Source organism: Aquarana catesbeiana, linkage group LG05, assembly GCF_042186555.1.
Source record: "Aquarana catesbeiana isolate 2022-GZ linkage group LG05, ASM4218655v1, whole genome shotgun sequence".
Classification (NCBI taxonomy): Eukaryota; Metazoa; Chordata; class Amphibia; order Anura; family Ranidae; genus Aquarana; species Aquarana catesbeiana.
The window spans coordinates 19870417-19892068 of record NC_133328.1 but is presented as its reverse complement, the minus strand read 5'-3'; the positions used below and the strand labels follow the sequence as shown (position 1 = coordinate 19892068).

Genomic DNA, 21652 nt, shown 5'->3' with positions numbered 1-21652 from the left:
ATGCTTCACACAATATTAGTGTACATGTATTAGTGTAATGTTGAGAAATGGCATCTACTTACAGATCAATAGATTTCGAGAAGACAGAAGACACTGTAAGCAGAATGCAACCAAATGGCCCACGTTCAAACTAAAATTTAAGGGAAAGTAAAGTATACTGTAAGTGATCACATAATGTTGGGTTAATATTTCAGCCTTGTTATTTTAAAGATGATCTCTGAGCATCAAGTGCTCCCCCATCCTCTCTTTGCCCCCCACCCCCCTCCCAACTCATCGCCATATTAGACTACATTACATACCTTTTACTTACCTTAATCCGTGGTCTAGTGACACTCCAGGTCCCATATTTTCTACCTTCTTAGACCGCAGAGTGGATGGGTCCTTGTTTGGAAACCCAAGTCATTGCCTTGGACACTTCCTATTGGCTGACAACCAGTGGGGTTATCAGGACCGGGATATGAACCTATGACCTCTGCTGCATCTAGCGGTGGCTCTTCTTGCTGAGCCACCTGAGATGTTGGACAGCATCCTGTCTGATCCTTTGGACTTTGTGGTCTTCTTGTGTCTTGTTTCTGGTGAGCCTTGAACTCTTTGCTCCTCCCATGAACTTCCTGATTTAAGCCATATCTGTTCACTTCCAGTTTGCTAGATTATTCTGCTCTATCTGGCCGATATCTTGCTCAATGCATACCTGCAGCTGTCCTCATCTCCACTACCACTCGTTTCCGACTTTTGACTTGTTCCTCGACTACTCTCCAGCTTGATCCCAACCTACAACCACTTGGTCACCAACCTTTGGCTTGTTTACGGATTATGCTTCTGCTTGATCCCTACTTGCTATATCTGCTACTGGACCCAGGCTTGCTCACCTCCTGGTGGGGTGATCCTGAGGCCTGTGACCTGGTGCTAACATGCAGCAAAACCCATGTCCACCATCAGGAGCTCTGGTGAATACAAGGTAGTGCTAAGACCAAGCACCTCGGGTAAACCTGCTTCCACCAGGGTGATCTGCTTATTTACTTATTCTGCTGGTCAGTGGGAGCCTCTCTACTTCTGTAGCTACTGGTCTCTGAACCTCACCATGGCAGGGGAAGCCTGCACATAGTGAAGGTGAGGAAATGAAACCAAGTCTGTATGGTCTACTGGAGCCTAAGTAGAAGGTGTATTGACAATAAAAAGTCTCATCAGCATTCATTTTCTAGTGAGAGGCTTGCAGTTTCCTTCGAGGAATGTCTCTAAAGCTGAGATGAGCCGAGATAAATGTCCACCTAGGGTTGGGAAGAGCATAGGTATGGGGAAACGGTTTTGTGCATATTTTTCTCGAAAAGGCTTTAGATGGACATCAACTCATATGCTATATCCCACACCCACATTACTGTCCCTGAGCCACCCCCATCAAATCATTCTTTGCAGCTATTACCTTTTGTACCACCACCCCCTCCCTTTAGAATGTAAGCTCTACGAGCAGGGCCTGCCTGTACCTTCTGTATTGAACTGTACTGTAATTGTGTTGTCCCCCTTATACATTGTAAAGCGCTGAGTAAACTGTTGATGCTATATAAATCACGTATAATAATAATAATAATATGCTGCATTTATTTATTATTTATTTCAGGCACTTAAATAGCGCCATCAATTTACACAGCGATTTACATATACATTGTACATTCACATCAGTCCCTACCCTCAAGGAGCTTACAATCTAAGGTCCCCAAACTCACATTCATACATACTCATACTAGGGGCCAATTTAGACAAGATCCGATTTACCTACCAGCATGTCTTTAGTGTGGGAGGAAACCGGAGTACCCGGAGGAAACCCACGCAGGCACAGGGAGAACATGCAAACTCCAGGCAGGGAGTGTCGTGGTCGGGATTCGAACCAACGACCCTTTTTGCTGCTAGGTGAAAGTGCTGACCACTACACCACTGTGCTGAATGCTTCTTTATCTTATTGGCTTACAGTGTTGACCCAAAAGTAAAAGGAAATATTTCCATATTTACTAATACCAGAGTATACACGGTCTATCCAAAAAGACTATCACATTGTGAAAGTAAAAAAAAAAAAAGGTTACATAAGATGTGTACCTGATAAATATTTTGTTGAAGAAAAGTTAAAAGATCGTCATATTTTTTAAAGCTGTATAAGATGAGCTGAAATACAAGACAGAATACATAGGGTTAAAACAGTGCCAAAAAATGTTGACTAATCTACAATCCCTGGTCCCAATTTTGGAGTAATACAATGTAATTGATGCTTCCATTCTGATATATGCACCTTATATCATTCTTACATAGAATTACATTAATTAGTATTATTTTTGCTAATGGGCATTCCATTTTCTGATGAGTTTCTTATTTATCGCTAATTATTGATCATTTCTTATTATTATTCATATATAAGTCAATTTCTGTTCAGGAATTATTTTACACACACACACACACACTCTACACAGGTACATACACTCACCGGCCACTTTATTAGGTACACCTGTTCAATTTCTTGGTAACACAAATTGCTAATCAGCCAAACACATGGCAGCAACTCAATGTATTTTAAGCACCCAGACGTGGTGAAGACGACTTGCTGAAGTTCAAACCGAGCATCAGAATGGGGAAGAAAGGGGATTTAAGTGACTTTGAACGTGGCATGGTTGTTGGTGCCAGATGGGCTGGTCTGAGTATTTTAAAAAACTGCTGATCTACTGGGACAACCATCTCTCGGGTTTACAGGGAATAGTCCGAAAAAGAGAAAATACCCAGTGAGAGGCAGTTGTGTGGAGGAAAATGCCTTGTTGAGTTCAGAGGAGAATGGGCAGACTGGTTGGAGATGATAGAAAAGCAACAGTAACTCAAGGTATTACATTACATTACTCATTACATCCAAGGTATGCAGATTCCCATCTCTGAACGCACATCACATTGAGCCTTGAGGCAGATGGACTACAGCAGCACAAGACTGATTTGGGTGCCGCTCCTGTCAGCTAAGAACAGAAAATTGGACAATAGAAGATTGGAAAAACATTGGCTGGTCTGATGAGTCTGGATTTCAGTTGCGACATTCAGATGGTGGGGTCAGAATTTGGTGTAAACAACACGAAAGCATGGATCCATCCTGCCTTGTATCACCGGTTCAGGCTGGTGGTGGGGGTGTAATGGTGTGGGGGATGGGATATCACTGGTTCAGACTGGTGGTGGGGGTGTAATGGTGTGGGGGATGGGATATCACTGGTTCAGACTGGTGGTGGGGGTGTAATGGTGTGGGGGATGGGATATCACTGGTTCAGACTGGTGGTGGGGGTGTAATGGTGGGGGGGATATTTTCTTGGAACACTTTGGGCCCCTTGGTATCAACTGAGCATCATTTACACACCACGGCCTACCTGAGTATTGTTGCTGACCATGTCCATCCCTTTAGGACTACAGTGTCCCCATGTTCTGATGGCTCCTTCCAGCAGGATAATGCGCCATGTCACAAAGCTCCAATCATCTCACCACTGGACAATGAGGTCCCTGTACTCCAATGGCCTCCACACTCACCACATCTCATCCAATAGAGCACCTTTGGGATGTGGTGGACCTGGAGATTCACATCAAAGATGTGCAGCCGACAAATCTGCAGCAGCTGTGTGATACTATCATGTCGCTATGGAGCAAAATCTCTGAGGAATGTTTCCAACACCCTGTTGAATCTATGCCACCAAGAATGAAGGCAAAAGGGGGTCCAACGCCGGTACTAGCAAGGTGTACCTAATAAAGTGGCCGGTGAGTGTATATGAGAAACTAAGCACAGAGTGATTTGTATTTTTGCCTGGAGTAGAGATACTTAAACATACATCTCACATTTGTATATACATTATAAATTTGTCTCAGAAATAATCTTACACTTTCTAGGATTCCATCAGCTTTATATTTCCCAGCTGGAGTGAACTGCTGCCTTCCGGATGACCTTCAATGATAAGCAGAGCACAATATGAGAAACTCTTAGAGCTTAAAGTGGTTCTAAAGTCAGTGAGCACAAATTACTGACATCCCCTCTGTTAAAACAAAAATACATCACAGTGTTTGTGTTTTTTTAAATGATGAAGCTAAACACCTAAATTTCTCAGCGCCGCTGTGCAGTCACGTGACCTCCCGTCGCTCTCCATTCCTGATTTAAGGACTACAGCGGGAGAGGCTTAGATTCCCCTCTGATGTCAGCCCGGAGATCACGTGACCGCACAGCGGCGCTGTGAAATAAGGTATTTAGCTTCATAATTAAAAAAAAAAAAAAAAAAAAAACACACAGACACTGATGCATAGCTTGTGATAACAGAGGGGATGTCAGTAATTGTGCTCACTAACTTTACAGCCACAGGAATAGCAGCAGGAGGGGCGGGGAGGAGATCGGCTCACACACTAGGAACTGACAGGCAGGGAGGGAGTGGGAGAGACTCTAAACACAGCGGGATGACAGGGGCACGTAAACTGACCACGGTATTATGGATCAGAAGCCACAATTACTGTGGTCAGTACACATAGGAGGACACAGGAACAGGCAGGATCAACCAGGTATTTTACAGCATAGAGAGGGACAAATGACACTGCACAAGTACTATGCGGTTTATCCTGCTTTAAAGGAACAAGATCATTTTTTGTTAGGGTTACAACGGCTTTAATACAACAGAATATATTTTAAATGTGCTGTACAAAAAAGGAAACTACAGTCATTTTAAGTTAATATAGATTTTGTTTTTTCCCCCCACTAAAAAGTAACAAAGAAGGTGATTTATTATATTAAACTGAGCAGATAGACAGATACAGTCAGGTCCATAAATATTGGGACATCGACACAATTCTAATCTTTTTGGCTCTATACTTAAAAAGTGGGAGGCACATATACAAACTGTTGTATTTCCTACACCGTTCACCTGATTTGGATATAAATATCCTCAAATTAAAGCTGAAAGTCTGCAGTTAAAGCACATCTTGTTCGTTTCATTTCAAATCTATTGTGGTGGTGTATAGAGCCAAAAAGATTAGAATTGTGTCCATGTCCCAATATTTATGGACCTGATTGTACATAGCTATGGATTTTTTGTGCCTGACCTGCTTTGCCTTTAATGAAAATACATGCATCCAAAGAAAAGCAGGACGGGTGTGCATGGCACATACATATGCACTCCTGGCTGCTGCAAGTGGCTGAGTAGTTTAGCAAAAAATACAGGGCGGGGCTGACACCATTCAGTCCACCAAAAAAGGTTGTGTTGTCAGCACACAATAAGGCTACTTCCACACTGGCGCAGTGAGGGCATCGGCGCTTTACCATCGGTTTTTTGGCCGCTAGCAGGGCGCTTTTAACCCCCGCTAGCGGCCGAAGAAAGGGTTAATAGCGCCCGTGTAGTGCTGCTGCCGAAGCGCTTTGCAGGCGCATCATCAGCGCTGCCTATTCATTTCAATGGGCAGGGGAGGTGCCAAAGATGCTGCTTGCAGGACTTTTTCTAATGTCCTGTAAGCGCACCGCCCCAGTGTGAAAGCATTAGGGCTTTCACATTGGAGTGACAGAGAGAAGCGTTATTTTTAGTGCTTAAAAACGCTTGTAAAGCGCCTCAGTGTAAAAGTCGACTTAGGATTAAAAGAGTAGTAAAACTTTTTTTTTTTTTTTTTTAACAAAGTTATACTCACCTAGGTGGATGCAGCATTGATCCGCTGCTGCATCTGTCCCCTGACGGCTCTGCAGTTAGAACTGAACAATCAAACACTGCTGATCGCTCAGTTCTCCCCCTCTCCGCTCAGAGCAGAGAGGTGGGACTGTCAGTCTCCAGCTCTCTGCCCCTCCAGGGCTTACTGGAGCGTTGGGCTGTGGAGGGGGAGGGAACGGCAGGGCTCGGGCTCTTGGCAGATCATTGAGTGGCTGAGCCAGGTGCTGGGTGGATCCTGACCATATGGTTGAGATCTTTTCAGAGCCTGGACCGTCTCAGTGACGTCAACCTGCTGTTGGCCGAAACCGTGTCACAGGGGTGCAGAATGAACTGCACTCCAGCAATCCATAGGAGAAGTATAGTCAAAAGAGCTTTGGCTATACTTCTCCTTTAGGGGCCGAGTGCATTTCTGACAGATCAATAGGTATTTGTATGTACTTCCAGGGTCCTCAAAAGGCATAAAACATGTATTGAAGAGATGCACTGTATGTATTTGACATACTTGTAAAGTAAATGGGTATCCGTTTGACCTACTTACAGACAGACAACTGCTTGCTTACAGTCTCCAGCGCGCCATAAGATGTCAGCGATGGCTCTGTACAGGCAGTTTGTTCGATCGATGTCTGAAGGACGCAGTGCCCACCTAGAAACAGAAACGCAGTGCCATAAAAACAAACTGCACACAGCTGGGCGCTGGGAATCATAAATTTTTAATAACAAATGATTAACCAATTCCCGCCCAAGGTATGTCATATGACGTCCTGGACTTTGAGTGGTGATATCTGAATGATGGGTGCAGCTACAGGCATCATCCATCAACTTCTTCAGCCAGCGATCCTGTGCAACGTAAGAACAACCATTGCGGCGTTCCCCTCCTGCCGCCCTCCGGTGCTTCTACCGGCTCACCCGTGCAAATCGGCAAACCGGAGAATGAATTGGTCGCCGGAAGTTGAACATAGAGATTTCTGGTGACCAGATGGTCCCCACTCATCTCTATGACCCTCGGAGGCCTGGGCGCGACGTTACGTCCGGGCCGGCGGATGTAAATAAATGCCGGGGACGCGGCTGGAAAGGCCGAGAGAGTTTGTTTGTTTTTTTGATCTCAGCCTTTCCAGCCTGAAGGAGAGATGTGGGGTCTTATTAGAGCTGCATGATTCTGGCCAAAATGAGAATCACAATTTTTTTTACTTAGAATAAAAAGATCACGATTCTCGCAACGTAATTTTTTTTTTTTTTTTTTAGGAGAGAGATTGATAGAGAGAGATTGATTGATTGAGAGAGATTGATTGATTGAGAGAGAGAGAGATTGACTGATTGAGAGCCTCTCCTCTCAGGTGTCCCCCTCTTCTTTCAAGTGACCCCCCCCCCCCTTTTCCCTCTCAGGTATCCCCCTATCCTCCTTTCAGGTGCCCCTACTTATCTCAGGTGTCCCCCTTTTCCCGCTCTCTCTCTCTCTAGTGATCTCCCTCCCCCTGTCAGGTGCCCCCAATCCCAGGATCCCCCCCCTCTATGTTAGGTGTCCCCCTTGCTCTCTCTCAGGTGTCCCGCCTCCCTGTCTCTTCCTCTGTCATGTGTCCCCCCCTCTGTCAGGTGTCACCTCACCTGCTGCTGGATCTTGCCGTCCTCTGTCACCACCCAATGTGTTGTGGCCCTTGGTGGGACACCCCTGGCACAGCAGGCAAAGCACCCCGAGCAGAGAGACCCCCATCCGGGCGGTGCCGTTCAGGGCTCTGGTCTCGGGGGGGGGGGGGGGGGGGGGGGGGGCAGTACGGCCCGCTCCTGCTCTCTGCCATGTTTCCCGCTGACATCACACGCTCGGATGCACACAGTAAGAGGAAGCGCCCACCGCCAACTCGGTAGAGGCAACGTCCCCTACCTACCAACACCGGGGGGCGGGGCTGTCACTCTGACATACTTACCGACCAATCACATTCTTCTTTGCTGACGTCAGACTCTTCACGCTGGCTCCGACGGCTTCCCCTCCGCTCCGAAACAGGCGCGCGCTTTGAATGGTCATATTCGTAGAATCCTTCAAATCCAGAGTTGATCGTGGTGGGAGGAGAATCGCGATAACGATTCTCCGCGATTAATCGTGCAGCTCTAGGTCTTATAGACCCCACATCTCTCCATAAAGAGGACCTGTCACGCACTATTCCCATTACAAGGGATGTTTACATTCCTTGTAATAGGAATAAAAGTGATTAAAATAAAAAATTAAGAGACAACTGTAAAGTAGAAAAAAAAAAAAAAATGAAAGCACCCCCGTCCCTGCGTAAAGAAGCGAAAGCATACGTAAGTTGCGCCCACATATGTAAACAGCGTTCAAACCACATACATGTGAGGTATCGCCATGTGCGTTAGAGTGAGAGCAACAATTCTAGCCCAAGACCTCCTCTGTAACACTAAACAGGTAACCTGTAAAAAATTATAATGTATAATGATGGCGGGCGGTCCTTAAGTGGTTAAAATAACAAACATGTTATACTTACCTGCTCTGTGTAATAGTTTTGTACAGAACACCCTGGATCCTCCTCTTCTCGGGTCTCCCACTGGCTTTCCTGGCTCCCCCCCGGTGAGTGCACCACAGCAAGCTGCTTGCTCTGGGGGCACTCGTGCGTGCTCGCTCCAGAGCTTCCTATGTGTGTCTGCGAGACACACAGAGTCGGGCTTCGGCCCCACCCCCTCCTCACTGGCTGTAATTGACAGCAGTGGGAGCCAATAGCTCCCGCTGCTGTGTCTCAACCATTGAAGGAGAGATCTGGGAGAGCTTCGGCTCTAATACACAACGCTGGATCGGGATCGGCTTAGGTAAGTATTCGGGAGGGCTGAGGGGGGAGCTACACGCTGAAGGTTTTTTTACCTTCATGCATAGAATGCCTTTAGCACCACTTTAATTATCAATCATCATTTACTGTTTCCTTTGAAATATACATGACAGATATACAATGATTTCCCTCATCTGTCCATTACCTGATATCAGAATCTCTCCCAAACAGAAGGTTCTGTAACAAACAAGCCTGAACCGCAGCCAAAACTCCGCAGGGCCCCCCCTGAAACAGAGAAAGCACTTTATTTACACACAATGCACAGCCCTCCGTGGATGATCTATAATGACGCTGTATCACGAGCACATTACCAAGCTCCATACTTAAAGCGATTGAAAAAAAGCACAATTTTTATTTAAAATAGCAAAAATGTTATACTCATCAAACAATTGAACAGAGCAGCCTTGATCCTCCTCTTTTCGGGTCCCCCCGCTGGTGTTCCTGGCTCCTCCCCCCTGTTGAGTACCCCCACCACAAGCCGCTTGCTATGAGGGCACTTGTGCTGGCTCGCTCCCGAGTCGGCTCTGTGTGTCCATTGACACACTGAGTGAGTCTCGGCCCCACCCCCTCTCTCTCCTCACTGGCTGTCATTGACACTAGCTGGATCGAGATTGGGCTCAGGTAAGTATGGGGGGGGCGGCTGAATGCAGAAGGTTTTTTAACTTAAAGCAGTACTTCAACCATTTTTTCATCTTTCCGTCTATTAAATCTTCTGCCCTTGTTGTTTTAACTTTGGATAGTAAAACATTTTTTTTCTGCCAGTAAATACTTCTTTCTGGTCTGGTAAAAATCCTAGGCTTATGGCATCATGCACAGCTCTCTCTCATGAGAGTTTACCAGGAAGGGAGGGGGGTGGGTCATAAGAGGGCCAATGAGAGCTGCAGAGCTGGAGGTGTGTGTTTGTGTAAATCCAGGAAGTGAACAGCCAGCAGCTTCAGCTGCCCACAGTTAAAATGGCTGCAGCCAGACTCAGTGGAAGGAGATTTCTGCAGCATATTTGGCAAATACAGAATCACAGTATATATAAAATAATATGCAAAGTGGTTGGAGGGAAGCTTCAGAATGGCAAAGATGTTTTTATTACAAATTATGTGAGCAGACTGCAGTTCCTCTTTAATGCATAGAATGCATTAAAAGAGAAGTTCAGGATTAAAAAAAAAAAAACAAATAAACTATTATACTCACCTAGGTGGATGCAGCATAGATGCGATGCTGCATCTGTCTCCTGCCGCCTCTGCTTAGACACCGCTGATCGCTCAATTCTCCCCCTCCACTCCAAGCAGAGAGCTGTGACTGTCAGTCCCCAGCTTTTCTGCTCTACCCTCCAGCGCTCACTGGAGCACTGGGCTGTGGAGCGGGCAGGAGGGGCCTTTCAGACTCTCAGCAGTTCGCCGAGAACCTGAGCCAGGTGCTGGTCAGGATCTTTCCGGAGCCTGGACCGGCTAAGTGATGTCAGCCGACAGCGGGCTTTATCCAGCTGTCGGCTGAAAATGGGTCTCAGGAGAACGAACTGCACTCCTATGATCTATAGAAGTATGGCCAAAAAAGCTATGGCTTTGGCCAGAATCTGGTGCAGCTCTGCATGGTAGCCAATCAACTTCTAACGCCGGCTGTTTAATAAAGCTTCGACAATAAAACCTGGAAGCCGATTGGTTTCTATGAAGAGCTGCACCAGATTTTGAACTCTCCAGTTTTAGTAAATCTCCCCCAATGTACTATAGTATAATGCAACACAACAATATAAATGAGCCTGTACTGAATTGATAAGCAACTGTAAAATTAGAAACACACAAGAATGAAAATAGCCATAGTTTAAGATTTTTGAATTATTATGCTCCTTTGTATTTCTGTTGTGAATTTAGTAGTTTGATTGGAGTTCAATAATAGATGCAGATTAAAAAAATGGAACAATCCCAATGAAATATACCTTTTTCTGCACAAAGCCGTACTTCAAATCCTCAATATTACAGAAGGTGAAGCTCTGAATTTTCCATTCTTCACTGAAGCAGCGCAGAGGAGATCCGAACAGCAGATTTTTTAGCTCCTGCAATGCAGAATTTGGTAATGTCAAAGGAAAACTATATTTCAGGAATAAACATTGAGGGTTTATGGGGGAAGTTTACATGAAAATAATATTTTATGCAGATTTTAGCTTTTCAATTTTTTGTTTTTTATTTAATTCTTTATTTGATTACTAGTGAATTGTACAAAAAAAAAAATTAATAATAATAATAAAATATATAATATATATATATATATATATATATATATATATATATATATATATATATATATATATATATATATATATATATATATATATATTTATCAGCTCTTATAGGACAACAAAATTGCCTCTTATTGTTCATTGTTATCTCACAGCAAGAAATAGCAATACTATATACACTATATTACCAAAAGTATTGGGACGCCTGCCTTTACACACACATGAACTTTAATGGCGTCTTAGTCTGTAGGGTTCAATATTGAGTTGGCCCACCCTTTGCAGCTATAACAGCTTCAACTCTTCTGGGAAGGCCGTCCACAAGGTTTAGGAGTGTCTATGGGAATGTTTGACCATTCTTCCAGAAGCTCATTTGTGAGGTCAGGCACTGATGTTGGACGAGAAGGCCTGGCTCGCAGTCTCTGCTCTAATTCATCCCAAAGGTATTCTATCGGGTTGAGGTCAGGACTCTGTGCAGGCCAATCAAGTTCCTCCACCCCAAACTCGCTCATCCATGTTTTTATGGATAATATTCTCTCTTGATCTCCTTTATAATCACTGGTCCTCTGGCACTCAGTGTTTGAGGTTTTCTCCCCCAGGGTGACAAGTTGTGATTGTCTATGATATTTATACTGGAACTGCGTTTATGTTTTTGGGCATGGTTCTTTGATACGGGACTGTTGCTCTCCACTCCTGAGGAACTCTTAACATCTGATGCCGTGGAAGTTCTTCATGGGTTACTGGGGGGGGTGGGCTGTTTTGTGGGGGAGTGTTTTTGTTTTTACATTGAGCCCTGCATGACGAAAAGCCTTGTTTTCTTGTTATTTTTACATAACTAATAATAAAAAGAACCCCCCCCAAAAAGCAGCGTAATGCCGTATAGCAGAAAGTGGCCTGGTCAAGGGAGGGGGGGGTTAAATCTTCTGGAGGGCAAGTGGTTAAAGTACATTTAGGAATACACAGGGTGACAGTGCTGTTTGTTTTGCAATGAAAATGGCAGTTCACCTTTCTGGTATTACATCCGTCTCCCTCAGTTCCAACACTGCAGCCCCTTTAAAGCAGAACTACACTGCATCTGAGCACCACTAACCGAAAAACTTTTTTATTCTTCAAAGCAAACACTCAACCATTCATCTATGTTTCCATGTTTTACTTTGTTGAGAAATCACTTCGACAATCACCCCTCCCCAGAATTTCTAGCAGCGGCCATCTTAAGTAAAGGCAGAAGATTCAGGTAGCATTTACTTCCTGGAATCCATCTACCCTTAGCTTTGGCATGCAGGCAGGAGGGTGTGCTTAGCTGAGAAAACCCATCCTCCCCTCCTGAAGACTCCTGGGATGTATGACATCATTTGACTAGGCCAGAAACCAGCAAGGCACTGAAGAAATGTGAATAAATAAATAAAAAAAAAAAAAAAAAAAAAAAAAAAAAAAAAAAGGTAAAAACCAAGTATGCTGATTAAGCGATTGAAGCTCCACTTTTATCGCAGTTAACACTTCCAGGAGTGCAAGGTACTGGTGACTCTTGTGCGCCGTTTCTTCCTCTGCCCAAAGACAATTGGCAAGACTAGACTAAGGTTTTGTTTTTTTGGTGGGGGGGTGGGGGGGTCAAAGAACAAAAAATACACTGGGGTTCTACTTTTATGCATATCAGCGTTCTCTCTGTGTTCATATGTAGAAATGTATGTATTTATTATTTAAAATTTCTATGTACAACTATGTGTAGACCTTAAGGTACGAGTGTCTGTAACAGTCTCACCACAGCTTGTTGCAAATCAATAGGTCTTCCGTCTGCCTGAACTTTATTCCGTGCGATGACCTCTGGAATCCTTATAGTATCGGCTACCAATAAATCCTCTTCAACATCATCTAAAAAGAGACAAAAAAAACAGCAATTTAAAAAAAACAAAAAACAAAACTCTGATTCATAGTTCTTAAAGTGGTTGTAAACCCAAGAAAAAAAAAAAAAAAACCCGCAAGACAAAAGGCATAATGAGCTAGTATGCATAGCATACTAGCTCCTTATGTATTACTTACCTTAGATCGAAGCCCTCGCAGCGGTCCTCATTCACATCACTCCCGGAGTTACAGGTATCGCGGGCTCCGGTGGTGTGATTGGCCGGAGCCACGATGACATAACTCCCGCACGTGCGCGCGGGAGCCGCCGGTAATGGCACAGTCTAACTGAAGCAACGTCACATACGAGCCATTGCTTCAGTGTGCATTACAATCACTTTAAAGTGGAACTTTAGGCAGAAAATTAAGTCCTTTGAGATGAGATGACCTCAGGCTGGCCCCTTCTGCAGGTATAACTATGTAAAACATTAAAATAAAAAATAAAAAAAAAAAGAGGAGTCCCTGTACTGTTTAAAATCCAGTCTCACCTTGCTCTGCACATGCTCAGTTGCTCTCCATTTCAGGCACTGCTGAAACTCTTCTATCCTTTACAGCCAAGGAAGCAGCTTCTGTTTGAACTGCAACTGCCATGGTGCTGCACATGTGATCAGTTATGACACCGGCCATTTGATGGTTTGACAGTTTGGTGGAATACGCAATCAAATGTCACATTTTGCATCTCCAGCATTCCAAGAATGTAACTGTTTTTTTTTTTTTTAAATCTGTAAATTTATGATTTTAGCTCTGCTTTATGATTTACTGCTGGGACTCTGGGCTTCAGCAAAATGGAAGCCTCCGGCAAGAAGTAACAGGAACAGTGCTGGAGGCAATTTACAGCACACACTCATTTTGGTAGTATAAATATTAATGTGGAATGTATGTTCCTTGCTAAAAAAAACATACATTTTTTATGAAGTTGTTATGGGTAAAGTTCCACTTTAAAATGGACTCTTTAAAAATTAGATTTCAGGCAAACAGTTTCAGTTTAACCCCTCGCCACCCAGGCCAATTTTCACATTTCTCTCCTACATGTAAAAATCATCATTTTTTAACTAGAAAATTACACAGAACCCAAAACATTATATATGTTTTTTTTTTTTTTTTTTAGCAGAGACCCTAGAGCAGTGATGGTGAAAATTGGCACCCCAGATGTTTTGGAACTACAACTACATGATGCTCAAATAGTGTAGTTGAGCATCATTGGAAATGTAGTTCTAAAACATCTGGGGTGCCAAGGTTCGCCATCACTGCCATAGAGAATAAGATGGTGGTCGTTGCAACTTTTTATCTTGCATAGTATTTGCACAGCAGTTTTTGAAACACGCTAAAAAAAAAAAAGGAAAAGAAAATTTTCATGCATTTAAAAAAAAAAAAAAAAAAAGGGATGATGTTATGACAAGTAAATAGATACCCAACATATCGCACCTTAAAATTGAAATGGCGCCAAACTTCGGTACTTGAAAATCCCCATAGGCGACGCTTTAAATTTCTTTACAGGTTACATGTTTTGAGTTACAGAGGAGGTCTAGTGCTAAAATTATTGCTCTCACTCTAATGTTCGCAGTGATACCCCACATGTGTGGTTTGAACACCGTTTACATATGTGGGCACGACTTAGGTAAGCGCTTGCTTCTGTGAGCGTGCACACGGGGGGACAGGGGCGCTAAAAAAAAAAAAAAAATGTATTGTTTATTTTACGTTTATTTTTCTATGGTGACACTTTTTTTATCACTTTTATTCCTATTACAAGGAATGTAAACATCCCTTGTAATAAGAATAGTGCGTGATAGGTCCTCTTTACAGTGAGATCTGGGGTCAGTAAGTCCCCACATCTCACCTCTAGGCTGGGAAGCCTAAAATAAAATAAAAAAAATAAAAAATAAAATAAAAATAAATAAAATAAATAGATTTCAGCTTCCCAGCTGAGGTGGCAGCATTTTTTCAAATGCAGAGGGCGGGTGTGACGTCACAACATCGCGCCCAGCCTCCGAACGATCATAGAGACTCCGGGGACCATTTGGTCAGCATCCGGGGCGGGTTGGTTCCTTCCATGGTTCACCGATGGCAGGGGCGAGCTGGTAAAAGCAGCGGAGGGTGGTGGGAGGGGGGTTGCCCCCTTCCGCTGCCTGTAAGAACGATCAAGCCACTACAATCATTCTTCTGGTGTAGGGAATCGCCGGCTCTAAAACGACGATATCTGAATGATGCCTGTAGCTGCACCAATCATTCAGATATCACCGCTCAAAGTCCACTACGTCATTTGACGTTATGCGGGTGTCAAGCGGTTAAAATAAGAAAAAAAAAATAAAAAATCGTGCTAAAGGGTAAAATCCCTAAACCAGCAGCTAACACACCATTAGATACAAAATAAACCCAAATGCAAGTGCAGCGTTCATAACCCAAAGACAAAACTAAATATCAGTACAGTATGTGTCTTTAGTAGAATGTCCCGGCAAGCAAAGGAATTCCACCGTGAATTATAAATGAAATAATCTGTATACAGTGACATCACATATTACGATATCCGGAAGCGATCTGAATATTCCTGTGGGGGATTTTGATTTGTACTGCCTATGTTTTTATATGTGTGAGTAGTATTGTTTTTATTAAATATTGGATACCACTGATGTTACACTATGTGGAGCGTTCTCTTTGTTCCATGCACATTTCCCTAAGTGGCTGCCGATATAAATGGTGGAGTGAAGTGGCGACGTCACATTTCCGGCATTTGATTACTTTCAAGTGTTATGCCGCGTACACACGATAAGAGCCCTTGCACACTGGGGCGGAGGGCGGCGTCGGCGGTAAAACGCCGCTATTATTAGCGGCGTTTTACCGCCGGTATGCGGCCGCTAGCGGGGCGGTTTTATCCCCCGCTAGCGGCCGAGAAAGGGTTAAATACCACCGCAAAGCGCCTCTGCAGAGGCGCTTTGCCGGCGGTATAGCCGCGCCGTCCCATTGATTTCAATAGGCAGAAACGGTAAAGGAGCGGTATACACACCGCTCCTTCACCGGTCCGAAGATGCTGCTGGCAGGACTTTTTTTACCGTCCTGCCAGCGCATCGCTCCAGTGTGCAAGCCCTCGGGGCTTGCACACTGGAATACAAGCAGCGGCACTTTCGGGGCGGTTTGCAGGCGCTATTATTAGCGCAATAGCGCCTGCAAACCGCCCCAGTGTGCAAGGGCTCTTAGGATTTTGGTCTGAAAAAGATGTGATGGTTTTTCTGACGGAATTCCGCTCAAGCTTGCCTTGCATACACACGGTCACACAAAAGTTTGCTGAACTTTCGACCTTCAAGAATGCGGTACGCACTACGACGAACTGAGAAAATGAAGTTCAATGCTTTCGAGCATGCATGGAATTGTTTCCGAGTATGCGTAGGAATTTTGCACGTCGGAATTGCTACAGACGATGGCATTTTCGGATAGGAATTTTTTCCGACCGAAAAATTGAGAACATGCTCTCAATCTTTTGCTGACTGGAATTTGGCCAGCAAAAGTCTGATGGAGCGTACACACGGTCGCATTTTCTGACCAAAAGCTCACATCGGTCTTTTGCTGGCCGAATTTACGATCGCGTGTACGTGGCATTAGAAGACTTCCCACTTTGAGGGTCATACTTTTTTCGGTAAGCCTCTGACCTGTGCACTAGTGTGGGAGCACAGAGTGTTTTTTTTTTTTTTTTTTTTTTTCATCTGAAGGACTTCAAGGACATTCATGTACAATTCACAGTGGAGTTCCTTTGTTTGCATGCTTCTGTTACACAATTCTGCCACATGGCAATGTCTGGCAGGGTAGGGGACCCAATTTTGCTGCAGTGCAGGAATTGTACCTCCCCCAGCCTGTTACTGGGGGATGTAAAGAGAAGCAGCAGAAGGATGAGCTCATTTCTACATCACTCTGCTCTCTCCATCTATCAGCTCCTTGTGCTGCTTCTTCCTTCTCTGCAGTACAGAGGGTTGTGAAAGGCCGATACCAAATCAAATCCAGGTAGCAGATCTGTTGCAGCTTATACCCTTCGTTTTCTTCATCTGGCACAGTATTGCTGTGCAGTAATTTTGCTTTATTGTTACTCTCTTTCAGTGCAGATTTATTATTCTCCTTATACTGGCTGAACAGAATAAACTTTTTGGGTGCACAGGGTGACAGCCAACTACCTCTAGTCTGCCCATTGAATCATCAAAGATGGTCACATTGCTGATAAACATGTGCAATTCGTTTAGTTCCAAATTCGTTTTTTTAACGAATTTTGCCAAATTCGTTAATTCTGAAATTTCCGAATTTTTCATGTTCCGAATTTTTCAATTTCCGAATTTTGAATTTCTGAATTTTTTAATTTTCTGAATTTTTCAATTTCCGAATTTTGAATTTCTGAAAAATTCGGAATTCGGAATTTCCGAAAATTTGGAATTTCAGAAATAAGAATGAAAATCTGAAAATTCAAAAGAATGAAAATCCGAAATAATAACTAAACTAATAATAACTATTAAAATTATAGGTATTGCAATTTCCTTTCAAATTTGGCTGTTGGTGAACGTAACGAGTACGAATTTATCCGAAGTTACGAAGTTATGAATTATCCGAAATATCAAATACCTTATCTAAAAAAAAGAAACGTAACGATCTAATAATAAATAATAATAATAATAAAACCTTTTTATTATTAATTTGTTCCATTCCATTTGTTTAGATACGGCATTCGTTATTTCGGATAATTGGTAACTTCGGATAAATTTGTATTCGTTCACAAACCGCCAAATTTGAAAGGAAATTCTAATATGTATAATTTAATAGTTAGTTATTATTTCGAATTTTACTGATTTTCTTTCTGTTTTTTTTTCGGATTTTCGAATTCTGAAAATCCCGATATTCAAAAATCGAAAATCCGAATTTTAGAATTTCCGAAAAAAGCAAAAAAATGAATGAAAACGAAAACGAACAAATTTTTTGTCAGTGTCTAATTGCTGAGTTCCTCTCTGGCAAGTTATCTCAGGACTCCTCTCCACATTCCCCCAGTCCCTGAAAACATGTTAGAATGACAACACTGTGCAATGCAGTGCAGCCTGATCAGCCCATAGTGCAGACCCCCCCCCCACCCCCCGCTATACCTGAAATAGTGGGAAGGTAATACACAGATCACTTATAGGCAGTAATACTGACATTATTATAACTAAGTCTAGGCTAAATTTTATTTTCTTAGTTTTGGATAGAATGGGGTGCCTCACTCCAACCACAAAAGAGAAAAAAAAAAAAAATAAAAGCAAGAAGCGCTGGCAGGTGACCCAGAACAGAGAAGTCAGTTGACGTGTTTCAGCCTATAAGGCCTTAGTCGTAACCACAGAGCAGGTAAGTATGACATGTTTGTTGTTTTTGAATAAAAAAAAACAAAAAAAAAAAAAAACACCTTTACAATCAATCACTTTAAATTATTTTTTCTAAGCACACATAACTAATCTCAAGCTTCCTTGGAATATAACTATAATAATTATACAGCACGGTTGACACTTGAGTATGCAAAAGACTGAAGGAGTTTACCTAGCTTGATATCATCCATATAGCTTCCTTTGTCATTCGAGCCAGATCGTGTCGTCTTCCTGAAAGTAGAGCAGTAAGGGTGAATGTTATCACCGTGTAATATATCACACTAGCAAATTATCACAGAACACAAGCACAGCACAGCTCAGTATGGTAACTTGCAGTCACAATGTCTACACAAAGGTTTCTACCGACTTTACTGGTACAAATGAGAGAACGCTCAGGTTTATTTATTATTAGACAATACTTTCTCCTAGATTGTAAGCTCGAACGAGAAGGGCCCTCTGATTCTTCCTGTATTGTAATTGTACTGTCTGTCCTACTGTTGTAAAGCGCTGCGCAAACTGTTGGCCCTACATAAATCCTGAATAATAACAATAATAATAACCACCACTCGCCGACCGACTCACGCCGATATACATCGCCAGAATGGCTCTCCTGCGCAAACTAACATATCTGTACGTTAGTTCGTAAAAGCAGGATAGCGGGCCCACCGTGCGTTGCGGGAGCTTGCCCACGAGTCCCATGGACTCGATGTCCGCCGGCGGTCCGCGATCGCGGCGAGGAAAGGCAGAACAGGGAACTGCCTATGTAAACAAGGCATTTTTCCGTTCTGCCTAGTGACATGACAGAGATCTTCTGCTCCCAGTGATCTCTGTCATGTTCCAGTAAGCCCATCCCCCCTACAGTTAGAACACGCTGAGGGAACACACTTAACCCCTTGATCGCACCCCTAGTGTTAACCTCCTTCCCTGCCAGTGTCATTTTTACATCGATCAGTGCATTTTTATAGCCCTGATTAATGATTTAATATCACTGGTCTCCAAAAAGTGTAATTTGGGGGTCAGATTTGTCCGCCACAATCCCACTAAAAATCGCAGATCGCCACCATTACCAGTAAAAACAATAAAAGGTCCCTAAATCGATCCCGTAGTTTGTAGACGCAATAACTTTTGTGCAAACCAATCAATATGCGCCCTATTGCGACTTGTTATACTAAAACTATGTAGAAGAATATATATCGGCCTAAACTGATGATGAATAAATTATTTATATATATATATATTTTTTTTTTTTTTTTTGGGATATGTATTATAGCAGAAAGGAAAGTAAAAAAAAAAAATGTCTTTCTTCTAAAAATTGTCACTCTTTTATTGTTTATAGTACAAAAAATAAAAACCGCAAAAGGTGATCAAATAAATACCACCAAATACCACCACAAGAAACCTCTATTTGTGGGGAAAAAAGGACGTCAGTTTTGACTGGGGTACAGTGTCGCACGACCGCGCAATTGTCAGTTAAAGCAATGCAGTGCTGTATCGCAAAAAATTGCCTGGTCATTAAGGGGGCTGAAGTGGTTAATAATACTTTATTTAAGATAGTTAAAAAAAAAAATATGGATCGCCTTGATCCTACAAACTCTAACCACGTGATACATAGTATCTCCTCTCTTGAAAACAAATATGTAATGACACAGACATTGAGGGGTGTGGCTATTACTCAGCTCTGCAAACACAAAGCATAGAAGGGGGGAGAGCAGGAAGCTGCATTTTCATTTAGAGAAAGTTGTTTTAATACATTTTGAAGTACATACTAGTCACAAATCAAAGTGTGGAGATAAAAGGTGTGAAACTTCAACTAGGCTTTACCATTTGTTCTGCTTGGAACAATCTTCTAAATGTTGTAGACTGACCTTTTTGAGGAGGGTTCACTCTTTCTTTGTGGCCTTTGCAGCTTCTCTTGGTCTGCTTCTAAAGCAAGCTTTAATTTGAAGTTATTATAAGCATCTCTGGTGCCTTCTGCAGTGTCTGGTCCATTTCTGGGCTGCTTGTCCTGTTTAGTGGTGGAGCTCACAGCCGGGTTCCTAGATGGAGCGGAGCCCAGCAGTTTAGCAGAGAATTCTTTCCCCTGTTGCAGCGCTGGGTTTGAAGCACCACCACTCAGAGGCTCTTCCGCCTTGCCAATCATCTCATTCTTCTGGGGATCATTTTTTGTTTGCGATGAAGGAGAAGTTGCAGATGGTCGTCTCTGCGATCGTTTTTTCAGCAAGTCCTAAAAAGAAAGAAAGATGACCTTCTGAATTCTCAGTATCTGCATTACCTAAAGGCAACGTTTCTCAACTGAGGTGCCACAGCAAAAAAAAGCGTGTGTGTTGAGATGCATCTTCTGGTGCAAATGAGCCCTCAGACTGGTGTGCCCTGGGATTGTGTCCGATTCTAAAGGGTCCCTTGACTGAAAAAAGGTTGAAAAACATAAATATTTCTAAAGGTGCTATTGACATGAAATTTTCACCACGTCACTAAAAAACCATACAATCCATACATACCAAGACACCAAAACAAACAAGTTCGGAAATGAAGTTATGTGTAATAAAATAGAATGACACAGGAAAAAAGTACTGAACACATGAAGAAAGGGAGGTGCAAAAAGGCATGGAAAACCAAGACACCAGCTAAAATCTATTGGTAATTAGAAAGTAATCCTGCTGTTCAGTCTCAACTGATGGCCTATAAAAAGGTGTCTCATTACCAAAGGTGTCACACAAGAAACATCTCATGATGGGTAAAAGCAAAAAGCTCTCTCAAGACCTTCGCAACCTTATTGTGCAAAACACACTGATGGCATTGGTTACAGAAGGATTTCTAAACTTCTGATGTTCCAGTGAGCACTGTTGGGGCCATAATTCGGAAGTGGAAAGAACAATATTTCACCATAAACTGACCACTACCAGGTGCTCATCGCAAGATTTCTGACAAAGTAGTGAAAAGAATTATCAGAAGAGTTGTCCAAGAGCCAAGGACTACTTGTGGAGAGCTTCAGAAAGACCTGGCCTGTATGCACACTCACCATGCAAGACTCCATTGCTAAAGAAAAGGCATGTTGAAGCTTGTTTAAGCCCTTGGCGCCAGCTGCCATCGGCCCTTAACGGGGTTTGCTATGCCGGGAGGCGGGGGGGCTTATGGCCACGATCAGTAGTCGCGGGGGTCAAGTGGTCGGAAAAGTCCAGAGCGCCGCTTGCGTGAACCGCCGGTCACTGTGCCGGGAGCGTTGCACGCAAATATGCGACTGCTCCACACCAAGGCCCGGACGCCAAGAGGCTGCATATATTTGCGTGCATGCGGCGCGAAGTGGCTAAAGTTTGCTGCACAACATTTATACAAACCTGTGAAATACTGGTAGAATATAGTCTGGTCAGATGAGATATAAAAATTGAACTCTTTGAATGCCATAATACACACCATGTTTGGAGGTCACATGGCACATCACTCCAAAAACATCCCCATATCGAAAGTGAGGTTTGGAGGTGGGAACATCATGGTGCGGGGCTGTTTTTCAGCATGCGGCACTGGCAAACTTCATATCATTGAAGGAAGGATGAATGGAAAAATGTACCAAGACATTCTTGATAAAAATCTGCTGCCATCTACCAGGATGATGAAGATGAAACGAGGGAGGACATTTCAGCAAGACAATGATCTCAAGCGCCAAGC

The 21652-nt window shown here is 43.1% G+C and overlaps 1 protein-coding gene across 1 annotated transcript in view; it reads right to left on the bottom strand.

Moving 5' to 3' along the window:
- The window catches only part of MINDY4 (MINDY lysine 48 deubiquitinase 4), a gene marked incomplete in the record, with an annotated part of 55368 nt that overhangs the window by 17960 nt on the left and 15756 nt on the right, over positions 1–21652 (bottom strand). The window contains 9 exon segments of the mRNA XM_073629499.1: positions 63–130; positions 2089–2154; positions 3886–3949; positions 6220–6324; positions 8652–8731; positions 10434–10550; positions 12490–12599; positions 18162–18220; positions 19855–20213. Coding sequence (XP_073485600.1) covers positions 63–130; positions 2089–2154; positions 3886–3949; positions 6220–6324; positions 8652–8731; positions 10434–10550; positions 12490–12599; positions 18162–18220; positions 19855–20213 — 1028 coding nt within the window.